This window comes from Antechinus flavipes, chromosome 3 (assembly GCF_016432865.1).
Source record: "Antechinus flavipes isolate AdamAnt ecotype Samford, QLD, Australia chromosome 3, AdamAnt_v2, whole genome shotgun sequence".
NCBI lineage: Eukaryota > Metazoa > Chordata > Mammalia > Dasyuromorphia > Dasyuridae > Antechinus > Antechinus flavipes.
Genome location: NC_067400.1, coordinates 509,788,417 through 509,816,390, shown reverse-complemented (window position 1 = coordinate 509,816,390; position 27,974 = coordinate 509,788,417). Strand labels below are relative to the sequence as shown.

Below are 27,974 nucleotides of genomic sequence, written 5' to 3'. Positions count from 1 at the left end.
TAAACCCTTTTTTTTTGTTTGTTTTTTAAATCAGTCTGTACAGATCAGAGAATCACAGCTCTCTTGTGTTTAAATTTCGAATTCTAAAAAAGTGTTTGTTTTTTTTTTTTTTTTAATGAACCATTCTTGATCTTAAGAAGGCCTAGGCAAAAAAAAAAAAAAAAAAAAAAAGGCATGGATTGTTGCATGGCACAGAATAGGCATTTAATAAATGTTTGTTGATTAGTTGATAGGTTCAAAAGCACCCCCAATTCCAGGAGAGGGGAAAAGTAAAGGTATGATCCAGGGATATGGGGACAAAGCTGCAATGCAGTCAGTGTAGTAATGTGTATTTTCCTTGTATGTGCCTTGTCTTTCTTGTGCAGGGCCCTGGACCAGGTTGTGAGTAGTAGTTAGGACACAATCAGGGGTTATCCTCCCTCACTCATACCTAGTTTCCTCACTCCTGATTATCTGGTTCCAAAACCCCTGCAGGTTTCATCCTGTAAGGTCTAGCAATGTCCATTCCAACTCTTCCTCCTCCTCACTCTCACCCCTCTGCTGGCTCAGGCATATTCTGGAAGAGAGAGATTTCCCAGGAGCATTTTTAACAAGGAATTATTTGTTTCTAAATTCAATTATGCCTTTCAGAAGAGAACAGTTTTACTCAGGGCTTAACCTTGGAGAAAACAAGGAGAGGTTGAGATGCTGGTAGGGCAGGCAGGGTTTTCTCATAAGCTCAGGCCTGTGGCCTCTTGCCCCCTGTCTGCACTCATTCATCTGAACCAGAGAGGAAAACAAATCAGCTCAGAGATACCTGTGCTAAAAAAATGGACCATAGGAGGGTCCCTTGAAATTGAAGCCTTTAGAAATTATCCTGTCCAAGCTCTTAATTTTATAGAAGAGGAAACTGAGATACCAGAAGTTAAGTGACTTGCCTAATATACAAATAGATTTGAACACAGCTGTTCTATCTCTAAATCTGGCACTCTTTATCCTGAGGTCCACAAATGATCCATGGATAGATTTGAGGTTGGTAAACTCATAGCTCTTTCAATATAATTTATTTCCTTCATATTCCTACATATTTTATTTTTTTAATTTTAAAAATCTTTTGAGAAGGGGTCCATGACACAAAAAATGTTCAAAATCCTGCACTAAAACAAGGTGTCTCCCTAAGGAAGTACAAATAAGTCCAGAGTAAGCCAGGCTTCAGAAGAGGTGCTTGTTCATCATCTCCCCATTTCCCTCTATTTGGTGTCACTTTCCACCTATACTCTGCCTATTACTCTCAAAGCTAATAACAAGAGATAGAAAATCTGGATGAGAATAGAGTCTCAGGCTCCTGCAGGAACCAGGGAGCCAGAGCTTCCTTCAGGTCAAAGCTAAAATCCCATCTTCTACAGGAAGTTTTTCCCAATCCTCCTTCATTCTAGTGCCTTCTCTCCATTATTTCCAGTTTAACCTGCATATAGTTTGTTTGTATCCCCATTAGACCATAAGTTTTTCAAGAGCAAGGGACTATCTTCTGTTTTTCTTTATATCCCCGGTACTTAACAGTACAGTTCCTGACACATAATTGATATTTAATGAATGTTTATTAATTGACTGACCTACTAGAGCTGGGCAGGAACTAAGGAAGGCAACTAAGGAGGAAAAAGAGGTAGCCCAACAAGATGGGAATAAAAAAGCCCAGTGACTTATATGTGACTGACTTTTTAGCTTCTCTCCCTCCTTCACTCTTGCGGCTGATTGCCTAGTGACAGTGTATACCCTCCATTCCTATCCTCTATACTCATTATTTTTTTCTATTGATTTCTTAGGTTCCTAGATTTAGAACTGAAGGGCCATCTGATCTAAATTCCTTATTTTTAAAGTACAAACAAAAAAAAGCCAAAGAAAAGTTTATTTGCTCAATATCACACAACTAGTAAATGGAAGAGCTGGAATTTGAACTTAGGTTTACTGGTTTCAAACACAAATGCTTTTTTTTTTCTTCTGGAGGCAGCTAGATGGCACAGTGGATAGAGCACTGGCCCTGAAGTCAGCAGGACCTGAGTTCAAATCTGATCTCAGACACTTAATATTTCCTAGTTGTGTGATCCTGGGTGAGTCACTTAACCCCAATTGCCTCAACAACAACAAAAAGCTTTTTTTCTCATCTGTACCATTTGTATTGACTTTTCACCATTTAAGATTGCTTTTAATGTTCCTTTTAAACATATTTTAACAGGACACAAATTATCCTTCATACCCTCCCAAAGTGATGTGTTCCTTGTTTCATATCTGTTCAGGATACTATTTGGATGCTCTGACCATAGGAAGACCATTTCCTAAACTGCTGCCTAATGATAACAGGTGCTGTTGTTTGTTCTTTATTCTCAAAGATAACCAATGAAATCAGGAAGGTGATGTCTTGAGTTGCAAGTGATTTGGATTTTATAGAGGCAGAGCTATGCAAAGTCACTAGCCTCACTCTCTTCGGAAGAGCCCAGTAACATGGGTCAGGATGACGGGAGATGGCTCTGGAAGTAGTGGGAAACCTTGGTCTTTTTAAGCTAAGATCCTTCCCAGATCCCAGTTTATCTGAGGCAATACCCATTAAGTAATTCAAAATCAAAGTCTTTATAGGAAGAGGCAGAAGATGGCCTAGTATGATTTCACAAAAAGTTACTCTGGGAGAGGAAGACCTCACTTTCTGGCCAGAACAGAATCATTGCTATTTACATGTAACAGTAGACCCAGTTGCTGTCCTAGGACTGGGATCAGGATTGGCATAGGGATTTCCAACCTTGGTCCTACTCAGAAGAGCAAGGTTGGCTAAATATTTTAAGGCTGAAAAGATAGGCTCCTTTAGCTACACATTGGCACAAGTTCCATTTCTGATTCCTTCCCACCCACCTATGCCAGCTGTTTCAGAAATGACTCCCAAGACCTCCCATGGTTTGTGGGCTGACCTCTCTGACCCTCTGATGCTGAGTTTAAAGGCAGTGACAGATGCCCGCTATCAAATTCTTTATATTCTTTATAAGAACCAGGTGTTCTTAACTGAGGGTCCCTGGACTTGAGTTTTAATATTTTGATAACTTTACTATAATATAATTGATTTCCTTTTGCAATTTTATGATTTTATTGTATGCATTTTAAAAAAAATCATTCTGAGAAGAGATCCATGGGCTTCACCTGACCACCAAAGAGGTCAATAGCACTTTAAAAAAGTTAAGGATCCCCATTTTCTAACCAAGAGGGTTTCCTGGAGTCCTTTTTTTCCATCTTTGCCACCACCAAACCCTTTGTTTAGAAGTTGAACCCAATGTCCTATAAAGGGCTGGGCAGGTATTAACAAGTCTACACCCATTTAGGTGAAGAGAGGAAAGAGGGAAAAAAAAAATAGTGAAGCAGCTGAGCTAGAAAGGCAGCCCTATTCTGTCCAATCCTTCTCTTTACTTCTAGTTTCTTGGCTTCCTTTCTCCCAAGACCTGTTAGACAGGCTGGGCTGGGTGGCAGTGATGCATGCATGACAGGCAGCTGAGATTGTGAGTGGGATGGGGAAATCCCCCAAAATACAAACAGCACACTGAGCATGGGCGTGTCAACCCTCCACTATTCCAGGAACCACCCATCGTCTTAACTTTCAGGTCTCCATATCCACTTCGTCCAAAGTTCTCCACCTCCAAGGTGATGAACAGCTTCCAGATGTGCTATATAAATGGAGCTTTCATTATTAATATAACAGAAACATTGTTTTATTAAAATGAAAATGAACATCTGGATCCAAAGTGCATACCAGAATCAAGTACACAGTGAGGTCAGGGAAAGGACAGAAAAGGCAGGTAACAAGATGAGCAATCCAAGTAAAGGCACATTCCAGATCAGAGCCAGTTTGTGGAAAGGTGCTCCAAGAGACCTGGGCAGCAGTGGCACCTGGGCATGAGGAAGAAATGCCCACAGCTATAGGGTGAGGAGAGAGCTCAAAAGCTGGAAGGAAATAAAAGTCCATCTCATCCAACTTTTTCATCTTACAGAGGAAGAAACTGAGACCCAGGAAGATTTGCCCAAAGTCATACAACTAGTAAGGAACAGATAGGATTTGAATTCAGGTCTTTTGGCTACAGACCCACTACTTTTTTTTCCCTTGTACCATTCTTCTGAATTATGTGCATATGTGGATATCTATCTATACACATATATATATAATAAGTGTGTATTATATATTATGTATAATATATAACATTATATATATATACATATACATACATATATAATGTACATATAGCTTATACACACATACAAAGTGAGATTGCCTCAGAATCCTCCATTATTCAATTGAAAGCATGAAGCTCCTAGAGGCACTTGGATCTAGAAAGAAAGCTGCCCTAAACATTAGAAAGGAATTATGGGAAAATGACTGGGCTGAAAGCAAGGAGTCTTTGCTGATTTATTGTTATTTAAAGTTAACAACAACTCCCAACAGTTTTGGAAGATGTATAAACCATATATTACTATCTCCATTCATTGTATTTTGGGAAATTGAAATTTAGGCTTGCCCAGGAATACCCAACTAAATATGCAAAGGAGGCAGGATCACACAATTGGACTCCAGATGTAACAGATTGGCTCTAACTAACCAACCAATCAACAACTAATTGTCAAATACCTGGTATAATCCACCCTCTGAGATTCAAAGACAAAAATGACACAGTGGATAGAGCACCAGCCCTGAAGTCTGGAAGATCTGAACTCAGATCTGATCTCAGACACTTAATACTTCCTAGCTGTGTGACCCTGGGCAAGTTGCTTAACCCCAACTGCCTCAGCAAAAAAGAAAAAGAAAAGGAAAAAAAAAAAAAAACCAAATATGTAGCCTTCAGAAGCTTATCTTCTAGCCAAAATGACTACAGACACAAATACTGGCATATACAAATTCCATGCAGAGAAGACACAAAGCAGCCTGAGGGCCAGAAGAAGTCATGGGGAAGGGGGAAGACTAGGAAAGGGGTTTCAGTAGAAGCGGATGCCTGACAGGAGATTTGAAGGAAATCAGTGATTCCAGGAAGCAGAGGTAAGTAAAGGAGGGGTATGGAGCAGGTATGAGGCAAAGCCAGAACAACAGCACAGAGATGAATAATGGAGAGTTGTGAAGTGTTATGTGTGAGAATCAGAAAGAGGGCAAATTTAGGAAGCAATGTGTAGTAAGTCTGGAAAGGTGAGATGGAGCCAGATTATGAAAAGTTTTATGTTTCAAAGATTTGATACTAGATATAATAAGAAGTCCTGGGATTTGTTGATTAAAGAAGAGAGGTAGAAGGATTTAGGCTTTAGGAAAATCGTGTTGGAAGTTGGTGGGAGGAGGAACTAGAGGAAGGAGGAATTTGAGGCAGGGAGAACAATTAGAAATGTAACTGCAGTCCCAATGTCAATGACATGAGAATCACTCTTCGTTGGTAGAGATTAATGCCCAGAATCTATAGCAGATTTAAGGTGGTGTTTGGTGAAAGAAGAAGAGAGGAGAAACTGGCTCCTCTTCAAGCTTCAGGATCTGCTTCAAGATTCTTCCACCTTAGGTTGTTTTTGGCTTCCAGCTTCACTTTCTCTGGGAAACTGTTCCTGAGAATGGATGGGGACCAGTTCTATATTCATTGCCCTTCCCAGGCTTCCAAATGGGTCTAAAGGGATCTCCATTCATTCAGGGAACAGGAGGTCAAGCCTCCTGCATGGTCTCTGATTCAACACTAGCCAGACATGGAGTGAGAGGGTCCTTGTCCTTCAGGAAGGAGATTACATTCTGTTTCTGGTTTCGGATTGCCAATTGTAGCACTGTGCAGCCAGTAGCATCCTGAATGTCCAGTCTGGCACCAGCCTTGATCAGCACCTTGAGGATAGCAGTGTTGCCCTTAAGGGCTGCTAAGTGCACAGGTGTCCAGCCTACCTTGTTGGAAGCATTTACATCTGCCCGGTACTCCAGGAGGTTGATGACACTCAAAAATGCACCTCGCTGAACAGCCAAGTGTAATGGTGTCCAGCCAGACTGCTCAGCCATGTTGGGATCAGCTCCACCTTGCAGGAGGAAGGAAACCACTGCGTCCTCCCCTTGGCGTACTGCCAAGTGAAGTGGAGTCCAGTCCTTGCCCCCCTGAGCATCCAGCTGGGCATTATTCTCATGCAACAGACGGAGAATCTCCAGGTGGCCCTGGAAGGCTGCCAAATGTAGAGGGGTCCAGCCCTGCTGAGTCTTCAACTCAGTGTTGGCTCCATACTTGAGCAGCATACTGCAGATAAGATACTTGTCTTTGGCAACAGCTGTATGCAGTGGGGTATAGCCATTTTGGTCAATCATGTCAGTGGCAGCCCCACTCTTCAGCAGGTGCTGGATTGCACGGACCTTACCCTGTTCCACAGCCAAGTGCAGTGGGGTCCTGAGGTTCCTCTGTTGGGCATTTAGTTGGGCGCCCTGGCCAATAAGCAACTTCACCAAGCTAACATGACCAAAGTAGGCAGCCAGATGCAGTGGAGACTTCCCCTCCCCTTCTGGAAGGTTGGGGTTAGCATGACGGGAGACAAGGAGCCGGGCCACGTTCTCAAAGTTGTTCTGGGAAGCTAGGTGAAGAGCAGTCCAGCCCTCGTGCTCCTGGGCATCAACCTGGCACCGTGGTCCAGGAGGAGGCGAGCAATACGGTCATCCCCATTCTGGGCAGCAAAGTGGAGTGGGGCCCAGCCATCCTCATCAACCAGGTTGGGATTGGCTCCTTGGCTGAGTAGCAACATGCAGAGGTCAGAGAACTGATCTTGCACAGCAATGATGAGGGGCGTGTAGCCCTCAACTGTCTGGCAGTCCACATCTACTTCCTGCCTTAACAGCAGCCTCACCTTCTCCACATTCCCCTCAGTCACCAGGAAGTGGAGGAGAGTCACATTGTTCTCATAGATGGCCAGCTCTTCCATGCTTGAGACCAAGCTCTCACTGTCAGATAACTGGAGTAGCCGCTTCAGAGATTCACTTGAGTCTGAAGAAAAGAAGGTATCTGAGGCCCCAGGACAGCCATTCTGCCCATTTTGCCACAGGATCACAGAACTTAGCAATGGAAAGGGACTTGAGAGATCAATAGTCTATTCCCTTCATCTTAATGATAGGGAAACTGAGATCCAGAGAGCCCTCATTTCCCTACAGGGCTATTCTTTACTCTGGAAAGACTAAAAGGAATGGACAGAATTCTAAAAATGATAAATTTACAACACACATTCCACTCTAGCATGTTATAGCTCTAAGTCTGATAGTTCTTCCTGTTGTTTAATCTAATCTCTTTTGCTATAATTAGAGTTCCATTTCCTCTAGTTCTACTATCAAAAGAGATAGAGAATACTGAGTCAACAGAATGGATGGGTTTCTATCCATACTGCCTCATTCAAATCCTAAGAGAATGGGACCAATGTGGCAAAAGGCTATTGTGCCCCCATCCCCCCAAGGGGGAAGGTGTAGGAGTGGGAGGGGAAGAGTGCAACTAGATGGCCCAATGGATAGAGTACTGGCCCTGAAGTCAGGAGGATCCAAGTTCAAATCTGACCTCAGACTCTCAGACAGATGAGTTATGTGACTCAAGGCAAGTCACTTAACTCAATTGCCTCACCAAACTGCAACCTTCCTCCCTCAAATAAACAAAAAAAAAAAAAAAAATGGCTATTGTGCTAATCAGCCAAGTGTCCAAAGCCCCACCATATCCTTGTTTTATATACAGCAAGCAATCCTTGAAGTAACTAAATGGAAAAAGTATGCAAGATGGAGCCCAGTGAAAGAATTCCATTTCTCACCCTTCTCTGAATCATTTAATTGGGTCTGAAGGGCCCTGTACTTACCACTCTCTGTCAGTTCCTGGCTGACTTCTCTACTGATCTAGGCAGCAGAAGCAATATTAAAAAAAAAAAAAAATGAGAGACCAGTTTGCCAATCAATGTTTTATCAGCCCACCAGCACTTCCTGCCTCCTATAAAGACCTTTATTTCTACTTTTTATTAGTAATTTCTAAACTTCTTGTAAATTAGAAATTGAACTGTTCCTTCCATTGGCTATCCCAAAAGAACAAAGGACAGAGCATACCTTTCTGTTGTTGGTAAACTAGATGGGAAAGAGGAACCTAGGCTCTTTTACATGAGTAGTTTATTAAATTATATTTCTTGGCTCAGCAGGAAGCACACATGTTAAACATCCCCCAGTGCCCAGAGCTGAGCTTTCCAACAAGGAAGGTGAGTAATGTTGATTAGAATGCAGGAGAGGAATAGTTTCCCAAGGGGCCCCTGGGGTTATCTTCATCAAGTATGCTCTTATAGCAGAACCAGGTATGGCATCCCACCCAATATATACATATATAGGGAGAGTTCTAGGTGATCCCATCTCTTTGGGGATCTCTCATTTGCTTCCTTGATCCTGCAAAGAGAAACTTCTCTTCTCAAGAATCCTGGGCACCAAAACAAAATGTTCTACTAGCATAGGAAGGCTGGTCCCATGCTCTGAAACCCCTTCTTACCTCCTGGACCTTGCACAGAGAAGGTTTAGAAGATGTCTTTCTGATCAAGGACTCTTTCTCCAGGTCTACTACAGGGTTCTGGAGCAAGGATAGCAGCATGTCTGTCTCAATAGTGATATCTATTTAATGGAAGAGAAAGGGAAATTACTGCTTATGTGTCCCCCATCTACCCCATATTTCTTCTTGAATCCCCTAACACACATGCTTTGCATATACATACATATCCCAATTACCTATACATGCATGTAAGCATATATTTTACAAAAATGTCCGGGGGACTGGGATTCTAATCCCAGCTCTGCCACTAACAGGCTATGTGGTTTCCCCATTTGGGAATTAATTTCCAGAAAAGGAAATGTTCTGTTTTTGCCTTTATGTTTCCAATGCCTGGAGTAATGACTGTTATTCTATAATAGATAATTAACTGTTTGTGTTAAATTGAATCTGTTAAGTGGAGGGGGATAGGGTATGTGAATTGGAAAGTCTCCAAGGTATCTTCTAACACTAAAATTCTATGATAAACCTCCATTCAACAAATTAACAAATATTTGTTAAGCATCTACTACATTCCAGGCACTTTACTTGGACTGGACATGTAAAGACAAAATTTTTTCAAATGAAAGAGACATTCTGTAGGAGGAAATAATGTGTACACACATACATGTATGTGTATATAGAATATATAACAGTCCTTCAGCTCATTTTATAGATGAGGAAACTGGGAAACTCAGGAAGATGAATATTCCTGACTTCAGATCTGGCACTCTATCCAATGCACCACCTAGCTGCCTCTTCTCTTACCAATTCCCTTGCCTCCAGGACATTGCTTCTCTAGTCAGAACTACACACTGCTGACCCAATGATCTCTGTAATGCATTGTTCTGATCATATTGCCACTCTGTTCATCATCATAATCATTTTAATTAAAATAATTACTTACATTTACATGACACACTGAGGTTTATAAAATGCTTTCCTAATGAGGGAGGCACCTGATATAGAAAGTTTTCTCAAGGCGTTTAGGTAGAAAGCTAAATGGATGATAGCTAGAAGAGAGCAGAAATTTTTCTTCTTTTAAGGATGGAAGAGATATGGGAATGGGCAGCAGGAAAGAAACCAGTAGATAGGAAAAGATCAAAGATAAATTAAAGTATAATGACGAGGAGATTATGCTGGAAAAGAAAGGACAGGATGATATTGAGAGTACATGTAGTAGAATTGGGCTTGTCAAGATGAAGAGTTAAATCTTCATTCAAGACAGGAGTAAAGAAGGGGAAGCTGTATGAATTATGTGACATGAATGGGAGAAGAGAAGAGTCAGATTTTTGAGTTGGAAGAGGCTTCTGAGGCCATCCAGTTCAGTGGTGCCAAACTCTGAGGCTTAAAGAATGATCTCTTCCTCTCTCCTTTATCCTCCCTTTTCTTCCCCTCCTTTCCTCCCTCTTTCCTCTCTTCTCTCCCTTTCTCCCTTTCCCTGCCTCCCTCCCTCTCTCCCTCTCCCTCTCTTTCTGTCCCCCATCCTGGTAATATAAGAGATAAGTTTTTCAGTTTAGAAAGTAAAATTCAAGAGGGGCCATGGAAGGTTTGAGGAGAGATGAAAAGGTTTAGAATGACCATTGTGTTAAGCATAATAACTAACAGATTAGGAAGGTGTTTGAGTTTATGCAATATAAATATAAACCTGATCAATGTGGTTTTGTGATCCCCCTCCCCCAACTAATCAATAACATATTAATGTGAGCAAAGGAGAAACCCACAATTATGATATGGTAAGGTATGATTGGTGAAAGGACAAAGAGAGGTCAGATTTGACAGTAGAAGAGATTATAGAATCTAATTGGTTCATTAATGGATCAAGAGAGAAAGGAGAAGTATATAACTAATGCAGGAGTGATAGCTGAGGAAAGAACTGAGAGGCAGAGGCAGTAGAAGTCATAATGAGTATGAAAAACAGTTTCAGGATTCATAAAGGCATAGGAAAAGATGGAATGGTAAAAGACTGATCAGATAAAATACTTGTAGAGTTCATGAAAATGGAAATAGGATAGTTATGAGTGCCATGATTAAGATTAAAGTATGATCATCTCTGTGTATACTTTAGATATGGGAATTGAGCAGAATGAGGAATTTGTAAGTTAGACTACCATAGGGAGCTTTCATATGAAGACAGAAGTCTAACATGAATGAGGGCAGGATTAGGATTAGAGATGGAGAGAGAATGTAAACATGACATTGAGAAAGGAGGGAAATTATTCCCAATTGATAATAGTCACTAAGATGTGGGGGAAAAAATGCTTTCCCAATACCAATCATGCGAGGTAGGCAGTGCAAGTATGATTATTTACATTCCAGAGATAAGGTTTTAATTACCTTCATTCCAGGGAGCCAAAGTAGCTTAGTAAATAGAGGAAGACCTCACTTCCAGTCTAACCTATGACACAGTTGGCTGTTTGACCAATGCCCTAAGGAAATAACTAAAAATATAAATTGTAAACAAAGAACTGCTCTGCATAGAAAAAGAGTGTTTCCTCATTGGGGTATTCTCCAGGCCAATGAAGTAACAGTTTTAGTAGCTATCTATAGATAAGGAAACTCAGACATTGAAATGAAGTGACACAATAGCCTCTCAGTATCTATGGAAGAAAATAACTCCTGAACTTGGCATTCAAGCTCTTACAAAATCTGGCTTCAAACAACTAGTTTTACCTCATTCTATTCTCCATCAAGCTTTCCAACCAACTTGGACACCTGTTCCTTCCATTATGTTCAACTTATCCTCCCTATATCTACTCTTTGTTCCCTCTCCCCTTGCCTAGAATTGACACCTTCTAAGCTCTGTCATCGCAGCCATTTGAAATCTCTGCTTCCCTTCCAGAACTAACTTTGCTGTGTCTATTCTCCATGAAGTCCAGGTAAAAACTGTCTCTCCTGTCTTAAATTTCTCCTGATACTTTATGCAATTCCTTCTCTCTCTTGTATCATAGCCATTTGTAATCTTGTCCTACCCTTTATATTGTAAGCTCTTTGAGAACTGTGTCACCTTTGATATGATTTTATCAGTGGGAATGAAATTAAAAAAGAGAAATTAACATCTGCTTTGTGCTGCCCCCTAAGGACCATGGGCTTTCCCCCATCTAACTTGTAGTTGAAACCTTCCATATGTATTGTCTTTCCCATTAGTATATGGGATCCTTGAGAGCAGAGACTGTCTTTAGTGCTTAGCACAGTTTTTTGTTTTGTTTACATAGTTAAATCCTACAAAATGCTTTATTCATTCATTCATTCATTCATTCATTCATATCTGTTTTTATTTCCCTGGTACCTACCATGATGATTTCTATGAAGTTTGAGCATAATAGATACTGGTTAAATTGAACTTACATCCCATAACCTGAGTACTGTTAAGCTAGACTGGCCAGTCCTGTCTTAATGATAAGAATTAGCTGAATTCAACTTCAGGAATCCTATGGAAAACCATACATCCTACAGTAGGTCACTAAGATAGTTATCTTATCTTGACTCATTACTACAACTCTTCCCTCTAGGCAGCCTTGGCTCAGCTCCAAAACCTTTATTTTATTTTATTTTATAATAACTTTATATTGACAGAATCCATGCCAGGGTAATTTTTTTTACAACATTATCCCTTGCACTCACTTCTGTTCCGATTTTTCCCCTCCCTCCCTCCACCCCCTCCCCTAGATGGCAAGCAGTCCTATATATGTTAGATATGTTGCAGTATATCCTAGATACAATATATGTTTGCAGAACCGAACAGTTCCATTCAGAATAACTGTTGATAGCATAAAATATTTGGGAATCTATCTACCAAAGTAAAGTCAGGAATTATATAAGCAAAATTACAAAAAAGTTTCCATATAAATAAAGTCAGACTTAAATAATTGGAAAAATATTAAGTGCTCTTGGATAGGCCGAGCGAATATAATAAAGATGACAATACTCTCTAAACTAATCTATTTATTTAGTGCTATACCAATCAGACTTACAAGAAAATATTTTAATGATCTAGAAAAAATAACAACAAAATTCATATGGAACAATAAAAAGTCGAGAATCTCAAGGGAATTAATGAAAAAAAAATCAAATGAAGGTGGCCTAGCTGTACCTGATCTAAAATTATATTATAAAGCAGCAGTCACCAAAACCATTTGGTGTTGGCTAAGAAATAGAATAGTGGATCAGTGGAATAGGTTAGGTTCACAAGACAGAATAGTCAATTATAGCAATCTAGTGTTTGACAAACCCAAAGACCCTAACTTCTGGGAAAAGAATTCATTATTTGATAAAAACTGCTGGGATAATTGGAAATTAGTATGGCAGAAATTAGGCATGGACCCACACTTAACACCATATACCAAGATAAGATCAAAATGGGTCCATGACCTAGGCATAAAGAACGAGATTATAAATAAACTAGCTCCTAACCTTTAAATAAGCTCCACAGGAGAGTGGCAAGAGGTCTGAATTAAGGAAAACTCAGTCCAAATCCCACCTAATACACCCGGGATCCATGGTTAAGCATTAACCTCTCATTCTCAGTTTTTTCATCTGTAAAATAGTAATAACTGTACAAATATATATATATATATAGTGTGTATACAAATCTATCTATATACACATAAAACACACACATATACATATATGTCTCTATGTACATCACTTTGTAAATCTTAAGATGATATATTCATAAATATGGATGGAAGGATGTTTATCATAGGCAGACACAATTGGAAATATTGATGATTACCTGTGAAACATGGCCTCTTCTTAAGGTCCTGGTCCCAGCAGCGCTTCATCAGGTCTACCATCTGCTGCCCTTCACCTGGCCACTCATCTGAGATAGGCTGCAGGGAGGGTCGGGTACCAGCAGCCACACGAATGATAATGGTCATCATGTTGAACCCTGAGGGAGACCATAGACTGGGACTGTGCTAGTGAAGCAGGGAAGGAAGGTGATAGAGGGAGTCTGAGGCCTCATATCTCCAGAGAGTAAGCAAGGACCAAGGACTGCCTTTGGCTAGATGAGTTCTCCATCCCAATTTTTCTAGATGTTACCAAGGCTAGAAGGTCAGTCCCAAACAATAGCAATGCCCTATGCATCCTTATAACCTAAAGGAGATGGTACCAATGCACATGGAAACAAATATGCCAAAAACTGTTTTCTTTAAAGCCTTAATTTTCTCACTTTGCTATTTTTTGAAGATTTTGAGACATTCTATATTCTCAGCTGCTGGGTGGGAGTTATTGGGGGGGTGGAGGGTGGAGGAAACTCTTTGAGGGGCAGGAAAGTTGGGTTAAAACCGGCAACTAGAAAGCCTGTGGGTTTGAAGTACATTTTAACTTTTCTCCCTCCTTTCTTTCCTAAGGAATGTGCTCTGATTTAGGGAAAACCAGGTCAGGATTCACCTGTTTCCTCCTGGAGCCTCATAACTCTCCCCTCCTCCAGCTCTGATATCAAATTCTTTCTCTGAGCCCCCAATCTCACTCCCACTTGATCATTCCTATCCCAGGAGACAGGGAGGTTGTGACTAGGGGAAGATAGGGTGAGAGAGGATAAATAGAGTTATAAAGAGGGGCAGAAGACAGAAGGACTTAAAAGGATATCTCTCATATAATTTTTTAGGAGGAGACCATATATAAAGCTTTTAAAAAGGTATCTTTAAAATGGGGGGGAGGCAGGGAAGCTCAGGACAGAGATATATGAAGAAGGGGAGTCCTATGAAGAGATGTCACCTACTATATCTACCCAATAAAAGCCCATGATCTCTTCTCTGTGATACCCCACCCCAGCCACCATCCTCCAGGACTCTGTCCCAAGGTTCCATACCCTATAGAACCCATGGTGGCAGCCCCCAGTATACTACCTGGGTATGGCTTCTTCTGAGTAAGAATCTCCCAAACGACGATTCCAAAGCTGTGAATAATAGAGGTTTCTCCCTAAGCGACTCTTCTCAAGAATCCATAATGTCTTCAACTTTCTGGATCTCATGGAAGAGTCAGAATCAATCATGAAAAACCAGCCCTTCCTCCCTGCCCACTCCCAGCCCCAGATCTGTGCATCCCACATGCCCCCGGAAAGTAGAGCTGGGATATTAGTTCTATTTCAGTCCCAAGAACTGGCCAAAAAGCTGCCCAAGTGCAGAGGGCCAGCTGACCAAGTGGGGAATGTGGTAAGTAGCTCGGCTTGAACCTCAGAACAGTACATTTACTATATACTATCTCATCAAAGAATGGCTTTCAGCTCTAGGACTAAAAAAAGAATTATTAGAATGATAGAAATGCAAAAAGATTCGATGGAGCCTCCAAAATTCAAAATTAATTTAAAAATTCCCGTTTTTCCCTTACCTATACACATCATACTTGGGACCAGGTGCTTTGGTGCTCTCCAGAAACATTTCAGGGGGAATATAACTGAGTGTGCCCCGAAGAGCTGACCTCTCAATGTATTGCATCCGTGTTGACTGCTCCATCCACTTGGATAAGCCAAAGTCTGAAATCTGGTAAAGGAATCATAGAGATATGGATGGGTGATGGGAGCTAGGATGGTGACTAGTTACCATACATACCTGTTGTACCTGTCCCCCTGGCCCATTCACCCTATCCCCACCCCATTGGCCACCCACCCTGTCCACTGACTATTGATCAACCCATTCATTCATCCCAGTATCTATAGCAAAAGGCTAAAATAGCTAAGGATATTACATCAGTAGTAATAATAATAATAATAATCCTACCACAGTTCCCACAGCACTTAGAAATGCTATTTTCTTTGAAGGGATACCAACTATGATAAACCGTATACTTACACCACTCCTATTTCTCCTACTTCTCCTCACCAAAAAGGATTTCTCAGAGACTTTCATTTACTCACACTTGGGAAATAAGAAAGGATAGCAGTATTCTCACACTTAGAAACTAGAACTCAGAGGGTGACAAATAGGCCAGAGCCATACATCATATGCCAATGAGGTACTCTATATTACCACCCACATCTCCAGATGCCCAATCAAAAATACGCCAGACATAGTCTGTTTTTCAAACATATTCTCTGCCTCCAGTAGGTCCTCTTGCAAGTGTGTGTCTTAAAACCCAAAGTAGGGTTAACAATGCTGTCTCTGCATTAATTCTACTTTGGACTTTAAGACACATATTTTGGGAGATGAATGAAAATCCTTAATTAAGTCAGTTCTCGGGTATCCTCTAGATATTTCCCATGTACTACCTTCTGCAAATCTCCCTTCTCTGGGGATGGGAGATGGGTAGATCAAGAAAGTGGAGAATGCAGGGGGCCCTTCACCTTGGCATGCATGTTGCTATCCAACAAGATGTTGCCTGGTTTGAGGTCCAGATGGAGCAGAGGTGGCTTAATGCTATGAAGGAAATTCATGGCCAAGGCAGTCTCATGGATGATTCGAAACTTGAGCTGCCAGGACAGGCTATGGGTGGGCAGCATCTTCTCTAGGGAGCCCTTGGCCATGAATTCCATCACAATGCCCAGGGGCTGCTGGCACACTCCGTAGATGGAGACAATGTGCTGGAATTTGATCTTTTCCATTTTGGTTGCTTCATCAATAAGGCACTTCATGTCTGAGCTACAAAGGAATGGAGAAGAGAGTTAATGAATTAATCAATAGATTGACAAAATATCAAGGCACCGTTCTAGGTTATGTGGAATGTAAAGCCATTAAAAATATAGTCCCCTTCAGGGGCTTAAAAGTCTAGTTGTGGAGGTAAAGCACACATACACACACATATATAACAATACAAAGTGATTGGTGCTACAAGGAGAATAATGCAAAAAAATAAGGGCAAGACTTCCCTGATCACCCCCAGATGAAAGTGATTCCCTTTTATCTGAACTACAGCAGTATGTTTATCTATTTCATTCATCACATGATTAGCTATGTTACAATATGTTTTGTGTTGGAGTGCTTAATAGAGAGTAAAAAGTCTATAGGGCTAGGAATCATGAAATTTGGGATCTAGTTCCAACACTGCCACTACCTCACTATAGGAACTGGGACAAATTTAAATCTGTCCTCAGGCACTAACTGTGTGACCACCAACAAGTGCTGCCTGCCTCAGTTTCTTAATCATCATTCCTCATAAAATAGTGACAATACTAGAAACTATCTTGAAAGATCACTGTGAAGATTCAATGAGATAATTTGTCAGGTGTTTAGCTAGCCTTAAAGTACTACATAAATGTTAGCTATCATTATTAGGAAACTAAAGCTTTTCCCCTAATATTCTTTAAGTCTGTGATGCATAAAGAAAAGATATGCTTTATACACACACACACACACACACACACACACACACACATTGAGTTGGAAACTGGAGGAGATGGAGATAAAAAACAACTGACAAAATGTTTTTCATCTTAATTACAATTTTAAAAAAATATTTATTTCATTTTTAACATATGAAATAAAACAAGCATTTATATAATAGTAGGATGATTGTACATAATAATGTAATTTTCACAGTGCCCATGGCGAGCCCCAAAAAGGGGCAGGGTCCAAAGGTGATAGAATCACCAGAGCTAACTAGAGATAGCCTGAAGAAATGTTTGTGATCACCTTAGATCATGGGATGATAGAACTATAGATTATATAATACAAAATTACAGAGATCTGGAAAGGGAAAAAGAGATCCAGAAATACAAATTTCTCTCTAAGTGATCCTTCTCAAAATTCCACAAAGTCTTTAACTTTCCAGACCTCATGGAAGAGTCAGACCCAGCCAGCAACTTCTCAAATTTGGAAAACCATCCCTTTTCCATGTTTATCCTTCTTAGAAGCCATCAAAGATGACATCATCTAGATAGAAGTCTCCACTTTCCTTATGGATGGGGACAACACTAATATCTTTAGAACCTATGCTATATGAAAATGTGGTGTAAAATCTAAACTTTTAATATAAATGTTAATCATTATTATTAGCTGATTGGACAAGGCTTTTCATGTTCTCTACTTTATCCCATCAATGTGTTTGCTCCTCTAACTACTAAGTTTTCTGTGTCCACTCCTCTTCCCCCAACACATGCACTCCTCTTTGCTCCAGGGACAATTGTATCCCAGAGTTTGAGGCTTATTTCTATTTTTGCTTTATTAGGATCATAAGGATGGAGAAAATGCACTCTTTCCACTTACTACCAAAAGTCTTACCCAAAAGATGACAGGAATAAAAAAGGAGGAAGAATTGGATGTCTCTCATGGTAAACTACAGACTCTCTTCTGTCAGGCATTGAATCTCCTTCATTCTCAATTTCAGGGGCAGAAAAATAACTTGGGCGTTGCAGAACAATTAGACTCCACCCCAAAGTCAATGGGATTAATGATAATGTGGGGAAAGAGGAGGGTGAAGTACCAAGTATTAACAAGTTCATCTATCCTCAGACTTACTGGGAGAGTCTCAGGTTGTACCAATCTACTCTAAGATTACGATACATGGATAATGTGAGGGTAACAAAAGCGTCTGGTCAATGTCTAACAGCCTTATGGCTAGATCCTGGGGGGTTTGGCCAGTGACAAAAGAGAACGTGATGAAGTAGACTGGGAAACAGCAAAGAGACTAACACAAGATATCCAGTCCTCTCCAGTTCCACAGGACAGATGTCCAGGGAGGGGTCTACTAGGATCAAGGAGCCCTGGGAAGACTAGGTGATTAGGCTGATCAGACTTAAATCTCTCAAATATTTCCTCATACAGAGCAGGCACATGGTTTATTCATAAGAAACACCAAGCAAAGAATAGACAGAGAGGGAGTGCTAGAGAAAAAGTCAAGAGGAAAAAAAGATGACAGAGCAAAGAGTAGCAAAAACATGCAGATAGACAGCTGGTGGAAGAGATGTGTGAAAACAGATAATAAGATGCTACAGGCTTTGACTTGTAGATCTTTGCTAAGAGCTGGGTGTGTCTACAAGGGTCTGTTCTTCAGCAGCCTCAGGAGCCCCTACCTGGGTAGGTTGCACAGAAGGCCACATGGAGCCCCTCTCCCACACCCAGCAGCTACATATGTATATGTACCCACTCAAACACAGAGCTTCTCCCTTCACAAAGTGTCACTTGCACGAATAGTTCCCTTTAGTAGAATAATGTCCCCAGAGTCAGCTGGGCCAATCCCAATGATGTCATGCCCCAAGTCAGTTTTCCCTAACTCGGGATTTCTGTCCAGCTCTCCCCTCTATTTCCTTCATGGGCCTCATTCTCCAGGAGTTGCTGTGAATCTCTAGCTAGTCAAACAGAGAGCAAGTCCATCACCTTGCAATTAAATGGAAGAAATCATCTTGGGAGGGAGCAAGTTTGGGAGGATGAGATGAAAGACCTAAAATTGCACGGAAGTCCAACGTCCCGAGCCCTCAGAGACAGCCAGCCTCAGCACTGAGCCTCAATCTCCGCCGGGGCACTTCTTGGGAGATAGCAGGAAATTGAAAGCTCAAAGGCTGGAGAGAAGGGGAGGAGGGCGGGAAGAGCGGCTACCTGTTGGGACTGGAGTCGGCCAGCAGGCAAGGAGAACACTTAATGGCATACTCGGTCCGCCAGCGTTTGTGCCGCACCCGGAACACCTGCCCGAAGCCCCCGCTGGCCACGCGCTGCCAGTCTCCTTCGAAATCGTCCTGGCTGAAGATGGTCAGGTTGCCCAGACGCTGCTCCATCCCCAAGGCCATGAGGGCCGGCCGGCCGGCTAGTCGGGGCCTCCCAGAACGGCCCGCGCTGATGCAGCTGCGACCTCCGCTATGCTCCAGCTCATTAGCAGCAGCCACGCCGGGGTGAGCCCTGGTCCTTCCTGCTTCCACTGTGTGCACGAAGGTGGGGACCCAGGAGGGGAGGCGTCCGCACGGCACTGCACCCCACAACACCACACCCTCCCTTCCCTGGTAAAGGAGGAGCCCGATCGGCCAGGAGTAGCATGCCTGGAGGAGCCCCCAGTCCCTCCGAGGGTGTGGGAGCTGAGACTGCACCTTAGGGGCGGGGATTGTTCGGGAAAAAAATCTCAGAGACCTGAACACTGAATGGTCTTTGGGCTGGGAGGGGCTAGGCAGAGAGCCTCTGGGCGGGGACAAGGTGAGCAATTAAGGCGGAGTGGGAGATAGGAGTGTCAGTAGTCCGGCCCCAAGCCGGCACTGGCATTCCCGTGGCCTAGGCTGAGATCTTGAGGGCCCTGTGGAAAGAAGCCAGAAAATGATTTGAATTCGTGTCCACCTCTGTTTCTTACTCGCCGATTGACGTTGGGCACGTCATGTGAACTATTTGGCCTCCAAAGGTCTTCCCAAGGCTAGAGATATGATCCTGATACACCTGGGCTTCTGTTTCCCTTTCCTAAAACAATGGGAGATTGGATCTGATGCTCAATAAAGCCTCTTCCAGAGCTGTTTTAGGTTTCTATCTGGAAGTTGCTTGAGCTTGGAAGGCCAGGCTTCTGGTCTGTGGAAGAAAATGTGGCTTTGATCCGGAGTATCTATCCAGGTACTGGAGGGAGGTGCTGTGTTGGAGGGAGAGAGAGTGGGTTTCAGCTGTTTATGTCCAAGGAGCAATCATCCTGAGAAAGAAGGCAGAAAAAAATAGCCTTCCCAGGAGACCCCAGAAGTTGGGAGTGGGAAGACCCTGTCTCTCTGGGTCTAGGAAAGAAGGGAAGAAGGAGGCCTGCTTGAAGACTGGGTAAAAAATCAGAAATGATTTTCACCTCTGGTGACTGGGTGACTCAATGCCCTGATAGGGTCAGTCACTTGGGCTGAACTTCTGCTTGCCAGTTTGGGCTAGGACACGTTTTCCATTCCTTACTTAGACCAACACTAAAGCCCAACCTAAACCCCAAAGGCCTTTGTCCTGTTCTTTTAATTTAAATCCTTTGAGTGAAGGAGCTGTGTTTGCTATTCTTTGTATTACCAGATTCAACAATGTGCCTGAGGCAAAGCTTACCCCTTTATTTTTAAATTTATCACTGTTTTATTTATGTAACCCTTCAGTGAAGTAATGGGGCTCCAAGTCCTGTTATGGCACAATTTTAGAAGAATTGGAAAGACAGGTAACCCAAAAGGTATTGGGCTAGTTCACAGGATGAACTAAGAAAGTAGAATGCGACAATGACTTGTACCTGAAAAGTGAAATAAAAGGAATTATTTGAGAGATATATCACTGGAAAAGAAGTTGAGGCTGTCATGTGGAGAAGATGGGGATGACCAAAGGATAGCCTAGGTGCTGCCCTGACATCTTTGCAATATTAAATGAATCAGAGTACACTTATACTTGTTATATTTCTTATGGAAGATTTACAGCTATCTCAATGTCCCCCGCCTCCCCCCCCCAAAAAAAAGGGGGAGATGTAGAAGAAAAGATGTAGGGGAAGAAGAAAGAGGAGGAGAAGGAAGGGGAAAGTGAGGAGAAAGAGTTGAAGTAGAAGGAAAAGAAAAAGAAAAGGAAGAAGATTAAGTGAAGAAGAAGGAAGGAGGAGGGGAAGGGCGGAGAAGAAGAATCTGCATTTTTTGAACTCACACTGAATATTTCTATTGAGCTGAAATTAATTACCATATTTTGGTTAACATTTTGGAATTACCATATTTGAGGCAGCTAGGAGACATAGTGAATAAAATGCTAGGCCTGGAATCCAGAAGCTCTGAATTCTAATTCAGCTTCAGGCTTTTTGTTGTTGTTGTTAATTTTCATATTCTTTCTTCTCTCCTTCAAGTCCTTTCTCCACTCATTGAGCAGGCATTTTGTAGACAAGGAAACTTAGGCTAAAATACATTAATTTATTTGCCTAGTGTGACAAAAGTGATGAGGATCTATGGCAGGTTTAAACTCAGGTCTTTCTGACTCCAATTTCAACGTTCTAGCCGTTGTATCACCTAGCTGTACCTGTACAGGACAGTCATTGCAAAGATGGAAACTGGAGATGGAGATATTTGAAGAGTGTAGCAGGAAGATCAGGGCTGTTGGATCATAGAGCATATGGAGGGGAGCAAAGTATAAGAAAATGGGAAAGTTGGAATGCCAGCCTGGCAAGAACTTCAAATACCAAAGGAAGGTATCTTAAATTATTATGGAAATAACAGAGAAGACTTTGGAAGTTACTGAACAGGGAAGGTGATATGGTCTGAGCTACTCTTTAGCAAATAACTTGGGAAGATGAGCGGAAGATGGAATGGGAAGAGTGATGAGGCAGGAAGCTTAGTTGAAAAGCTATTGATTGCAGTAGTAGTCCAACCAAGTGAGTGATGAGGAGGGTCTGAACCAGGGAGAGTGACTATGTGAATGGAGAGCAGGGGATGCATGGAAGAGATATTGTGGAGGTAGAAACAATGAGATTTGGCAAGGGATTGTATATTTGGATAAGTTTATGAAGTGATGAGAAAGACTAAGGTTTGAGCCCAGGTGACTTGGAGGATGGTGGTGTCAATCTTTACAGGAAAGTTTAGAAGAGGGAAGGATTTGTGGAAGAAAGATAATAAATTCTGTTTGGAATGTGTTATGTTTGAGATGTCCATGGGATATTCAGTTCAAAATGTCCAAAAATGAAGATGCAGGAATGGCGTTCAGAGAAAGGTAGATAAGTCAATCTAGGAAACTTCCATATAGCAAGTAACATAGTTCGGCTGGAAAAGAAATAATGTTCCAAGAGGTATGCATAGTTAATGGATGTGACATTGATGAAGTTCCAGACTGAAAACCAGATGAGAATCAGTGTCATGAAAACCTAGAGAGGAAGGAGTATCCAGCAGGAGATAATGATCAAAAGCATCAAATGCTATAGAGGGGTGAAGAGGAATGAAGATGGAGGAAAGACTTATTTTTCAAATAAAGTTTTTTATTTTTCAAAACATATGCAGGGACAATTCTTCAACATTAACCCTTGCAAAACCTTGTATTCCAATTTTCCCTCCCTTCCCCCACACCCTCCCCTAGATGGTAAGTAGTCGAATATATATTAAACATGATAGAAATATATGTTAAATCCTAATGTATACAAATATTTGTACAATTATTGCGCTGCACAAGAAAAATCAAATCAAACCAGTTTAAAAAAAAAAAGCAAAAGTGATGAGGATCTATGGCAGGTTTAAACTCAGGTTTTTCTGACTCCAATTTCAACGTTTTAGCCATTGTATCACCTAGCTGTACCTGTACAGGACAGTCATTGCAAAGATGGAAACTGGAGGTGGAGATATTTGAAGAGTGTAGCAGGAAGATCAGCAGGAGATAATGATCAAAAGCATCAAATGCTACAGAGGGGTGAAGAGGAATGAAGATGGAGGAAAGATTTATTTTTCAAATAAAGCTTTTTATTTTTCAAAACACATGCAGGGACAATTCTTCAACATTAACCCTTGCAAAACCTTGTGTTCCAATTTTCCCTCCCTTCCCCCACACCCTCCCCTAGATGGTAAGTAGTCGAATATATGTTAAACATGATAGAAATATATGTTAAATCCTAATGTATACATATATTTGTACAATTATTGCGCTGCACAAGAAAAATCAAATCAAACCAGTAAAAAAAAAAAAAAGCAAAACAAAATGCAAGCAAACAACAACAAAAAGAGTGAAAATGCTATGTTGTGGCCAACATTCAGTTCAAAACCACACTCATCCGGGTGTAGATGGCTGTCTTCATCACTGAACAATTGGAATTGATTTGAATCATTTCATTGTTGAAGAGAGCCACGTCTATCAGAACTGATCATTATATAATCTTATTGTTTCCATGTATAATGATCTGATTCTGCTCATTTCACTTAGCATCAGTTCATATAAGTCTCTTCAGGCTTTTCTGAAATCATCCTGCTGGTTGTTTCTTACAGAACAATAATATTCCATAATATTTACATATCATAATTTATTCAGCCATTCTTCAATCGATGGGCATCCATTCAGTTTCTAATTACTTGCCACTACAAAAAGGGCAGCCACAAACATTTTTGCACATGTGGGTCCCTTTGGGAAGAAAGACTTTTAGAGAAAAAGGACAATAGCTGGTAGTAAATGTCAGGGCAGGTGAGGGTTTGTTTTTTTTTTTTTGTTTTTTGTTTTTTTTAAGGATGACAGAACAGGAATTCAAATTCAGATCCATATATCCTCATGCAACTTCATTTTCCTGAAGGGGCTAAACCTGCCCTACTCTTATTCACAATGCGATTTTACTCTGTGTCCAGAGGCCAGATGAGGAGGATAGGATTTCCTGATTTCTAAAGCTGACTATGACTATCACTATTTTTGCCTCCTACGAGTGTGAGAGCATGAATCAGTGCTTGAGAAAAGCTCTGGATAATATTAGTCCTCATCAGGGAATGTGCCTGCAGCTAAAAGATATCTTTAGGAGCTGTGACTATGGAAAAGCTAAGATCCACTCAGTCAATGCCAATTTCTAGAGTAATTTCATTATTATTTATGTAGAGGATATACCCCTGGGCATTATCCTGGATTTTTGTTGACCCCACTCTCAATGACATTTTGCTATGGATGATATCTTCCATTGATTCATGGCCATTGCATACAACTAGACTTGGTCTTTGAGAGGGAGAGGAAAGAAAAAATGAGAGCTAAGGACTTTCCTTCTCCCGTTTTTAAATCGTGGAGACCTAAATGTAAACAAATTTTGAGGGAGGCAGTGTGGTGCATAGGTAAGATCTTTGGATTTGGAATTCTCCTTCTTTCCCACTTCTTCCTATTCTTTATCTCCATCTCCTTCCCTCCCCATCTCCCTTTTCTGTCTCTTCCACTCCTAGAACTTAAGCAAGGAGAGATCTTAGAGCTACCCAGTTTAATCCTACTAATTTTGCACATAGATTCTCTCTCTCTCTCTCTCTCTCTCTCTCTCTCTCTCTCTCTCTCTCTCTCTGTCTTCTCTGCCTCACTCTTTCTTTTCTTTTCTTTTTTTGCTGAGACAATTGGGTTAAGTGACTTGCCCAGGGTCAGCATCACACAGCTAGGAAGTATTAAGTGTCTGAGACCAGATTTGAACTCAGGTCTTCCTGACTTCAGGGCTGGTGCTCTATCCACTGCACTGCCTAGCTGCCCCATTTCTTTTCTTTTTACAGCTAAGTGGAAAGTACTGGAGCCTTCATCTATCCTTTTCACAAGAGGATGGAAAATCATATGTAGCCTAGATTGCTCCCAAGAAGAAAACTTAGCCACATAGGACCCAGCAGAGTTAGAGAGAGAGAAGTAAGAGGTTAGAGGGAAAGGTGAGCCTAACCAGTCCTGGTTAGGATGGATAGGAGGGGCATTTCTTGAAAATTACACTAAAATGGAAGTGAGGAGAGCTCAAGTCCTGAGCCAAATTCTGTCTCTTACTAGCTGTGTCACCTTAAACAAGCACTCTTCCTTTCCAAGACTCGGTTTCCTCTTTTATAAGGAGAGAAGGAGCCTGGACTCAGGGGTCTGAAAGATCCTTCTCAGAACTAACATGGTTTCAGATTTTAGGTCAGGGCCAACCTGCCACGAGGTCTGAGTCACCATCATCCCCATCCAGGTCTCCATATACCAGTTCAGTCCTGCTACACTGGTGTTATTTTTCCTCTTCCCAGTTTAGGAAAGCGACAGTTGCCATTTCCATTCCTGGATCTCCACCTTATCAGTGATGTGGGCTTTGGCTCAGATGAACACTGCTTAAATATATGTGAAGAAATGTCCTAATTGGAAGGGAACAGCACTGCTGGATGAAACTTGAATCCCCCTACCAGAGGGTTTCATTTTTGCCTGAAAGGCACAGCATTTCTGGGATCCCAGAGGGGTACACACATGCGTGTGTATGTAGGTATGTGTGTACAGTCATGAATATAGGACTGTAGAATTCTGAGCTAGGAGATGCCTTAAAATGATCTGGTCCAATTCTCTTTTGTATGTGAAAGCCTTCTGCATGTGATGGAGATATCAGTGGAGCATACAATTGTCCCTTTGTTATGCTTCCTTCTCAGCATATGACCAAGCCACCTATATATTTCATTGATAACATATTTTATGCTGCTTCTTGTAGTCTTTGTCACTAGTAATATACCTTTATCAATTATATGTCTTGCTAGTGACCCACAATTACGAATCTTTCATTAGCTAGCCTTCACTCATGGCCATACTGTATTGCCAGAAGAATATTGGGATTAAAATGATGGACCTTTGTTTTTGGCAAAAAGCTCAGGATTATTAAAAGCACTATACCATATCCCAAAGGCTATTCAGCCTCCTCTGACTTTAGTTCTGACTCCTCATTTCACTGCCCAACTATTGTACTTCTCCAAAATAGACATGCTGATGGACTAACTTTGTGGGGTTATCCATCCAACTTGGTGCCATAACCTAAATTACAGATATTCTTCAACCTTTTGGTTTTTGCTGTGTAGATTGCTGGGTCAAACTCCTATTGGTTATTGTTAATATGGGAGACTGGTATGTACTGTGAATACAATGTCAAAAAGAGATAGGAGCTTCTGGAGGGAATCCTTCTTTGATTTGGACTTTTAGTTGAATGTCTTCTGTGACAGTGACACATACTTCTGGCAAGCATATAGCTTTCTCCTTTATGCCTCTGATGTGACTCACAAGAAACTTGTAGAACAAGATTTATTTATAAACATCTACATACACATATGCATGTATATTATATTAGTGTTATTATTACCTCTGACTCTTCCCTGTGTCAGAGTCAGTTTGCTGGAAATATATCCCTTAATCTATTGTTAAGTATGGTTCTACTTCTAGATGAAATTTACTTTTTGCTTCTTTCTATATACCTAGATAATAAATACATATGATTCCTACACATAATTAGTAAATGTTTGTATTACATGACTCTGGAAGCCAATACATGTTGGCAGGAAGGACAAGTCCATCATTTCCCTCCTTGACTCCCTGAGGAATTTCCCTGACTCTATGACTATGACAAAACCCTGACTGACAGATTATGTCCCCTAAACTAAAAGAGAGGAAGAGAGGAATTTGTGGATATGAGAGTTGGAATAAATGGCCTGAGTAGACAGTCAGTTAATAACTCAATTGATAAAGATTTACTAATGATTTACTATATACCAGGCAGTGCTAATGTCTGGAATACAAAAAGAGGCAAAAGACAGTTTCTGTCTTCAAGGAGTTTACAATCTAATGGACAGGATAGCTGCTACCTCAATAAATAAACATCTGTATCAGGGTCTGAGAGCAAGAGATGAATGTGAAAGAAGGAACGGAGGAGGAGACATCTGGGATATCAGTCCCAGGAAGCTATAGAGTGGGAGAGAGCAAACAGCAGCCTTGCCATAAAAGTGAGAACAGAACTGCAATACTACAATTCTAATGCAGCTCTCAAAGGTCAATGATAGGTATGTTTGAATAGAATCTATTTTGTGGATCTCACTTAATGGTCCAGATTCATGGCTAGTGATTCTTTACTCTTCTCACCTTCTTCTCAGTGCTCTCCTGGGAAAAGAATGCCTGTTTCCTGAACTCCTTAAGAGTTTATTTGCTTTCACTTTTTCTTTTGGATTAAAAAAAATTAAGATAAGTGTGGTTAATCATATATTAATATTTATATGCTTTATTACCCAAATGAGATAGAGAAAAAAGATAGCAAGACAGGGACATCTGCCTGGAAGGAGATAATGGGTTTCACAAGTATGATACACACACACATATATATATATATATATATATATATATATATATATATATGAATATATATATATACATACACATATATTTGCCAGGGCAACATCTCTGACTGGGGGAGCTCAGAGTATAGGTAAGAGAATTATTGATGCATTTTTATAACTTCAAAGAGCCTAGAGAAAATGGTGGAATTGGATTTTTCAAAATAATTAAATAGGCAACTTTGGTTCAAGAAAGTTGGGATGAGTTGGGACTAGATTGACTTTCTCTTCTTGCTGTTTCTTCTTCCCCATGGCCAGCCTGCAAGGAAAACCACACCTGATGGATGGAGCCAGAGTGTCTAAAATGTCATGTCTAAAGGAAGGCTCTGAGCAGTAGAGCAGCTCATGATGGACTAGAAAGGAGGAATGGGAACCTCTGATCATCAGTATAACAGTACTAATCTCCACCTGCACTGCCAAATATTAAACATAGGTTTAACATTAAAAAACTCCTGCTAGATTCATGGCCTTAGGGTACTCCCTTTTCACAGGTTATCTCTAGATAGGGCTCAGTCTTGAGCCTCTAATGAGGGGGTTTTATGTTTCTTTTATCGCATTCTTAAATTCATTCAACTCTTTTGTTTACCACAGGGACAAATTATTTAAAGCTTACATTTCCATTCATTTCTAGAATTTCCCCAAAGAAGGCAATAGATTGTATACTCTAAATCAGATGTGGGACACATTTATTTCTTACATGAGAAAAAATTCTAATACACAAAAGATTCTAACAAGTATATATTGACAGTAGGAAAAATTAAACAAGCAGCAGCTAACATTAATGTTATATCTGGCTAGATTGGTACCTAAAACCATGT

At 41.0% G+C, this 27,974-nt stretch overlaps 1 protein-coding gene across 1 annotated transcript; it reads right to left on the bottom strand.

Annotated features, from left to right (window-relative positions):
* Positions 1-3,709: 3,709 nt before the first annotated feature.
* ANKK1 (ankyrin repeat and kinase domain containing 1) lies at positions 3,710-19,507 on the bottom strand. Its single transcript, XM_051986991.1, is given in 9 exon segments — positions 3,710-6,624; positions 6,627-6,983; positions 7,831-7,867; positions 8,499-8,617; positions 13,267-13,422; positions 14,384-14,433; positions 14,865-15,016; positions 15,817-16,111; positions 19,004-19,507. Coding segments are annotated over 9 exon segments (2,298 nt in total). The 5' UTR covers positions 19,192-19,507; the 3' UTR covers positions 3,710-5,680.
* Between the last annotated feature and the right edge of the window lie 8,467 nt (positions 19,508-27,974).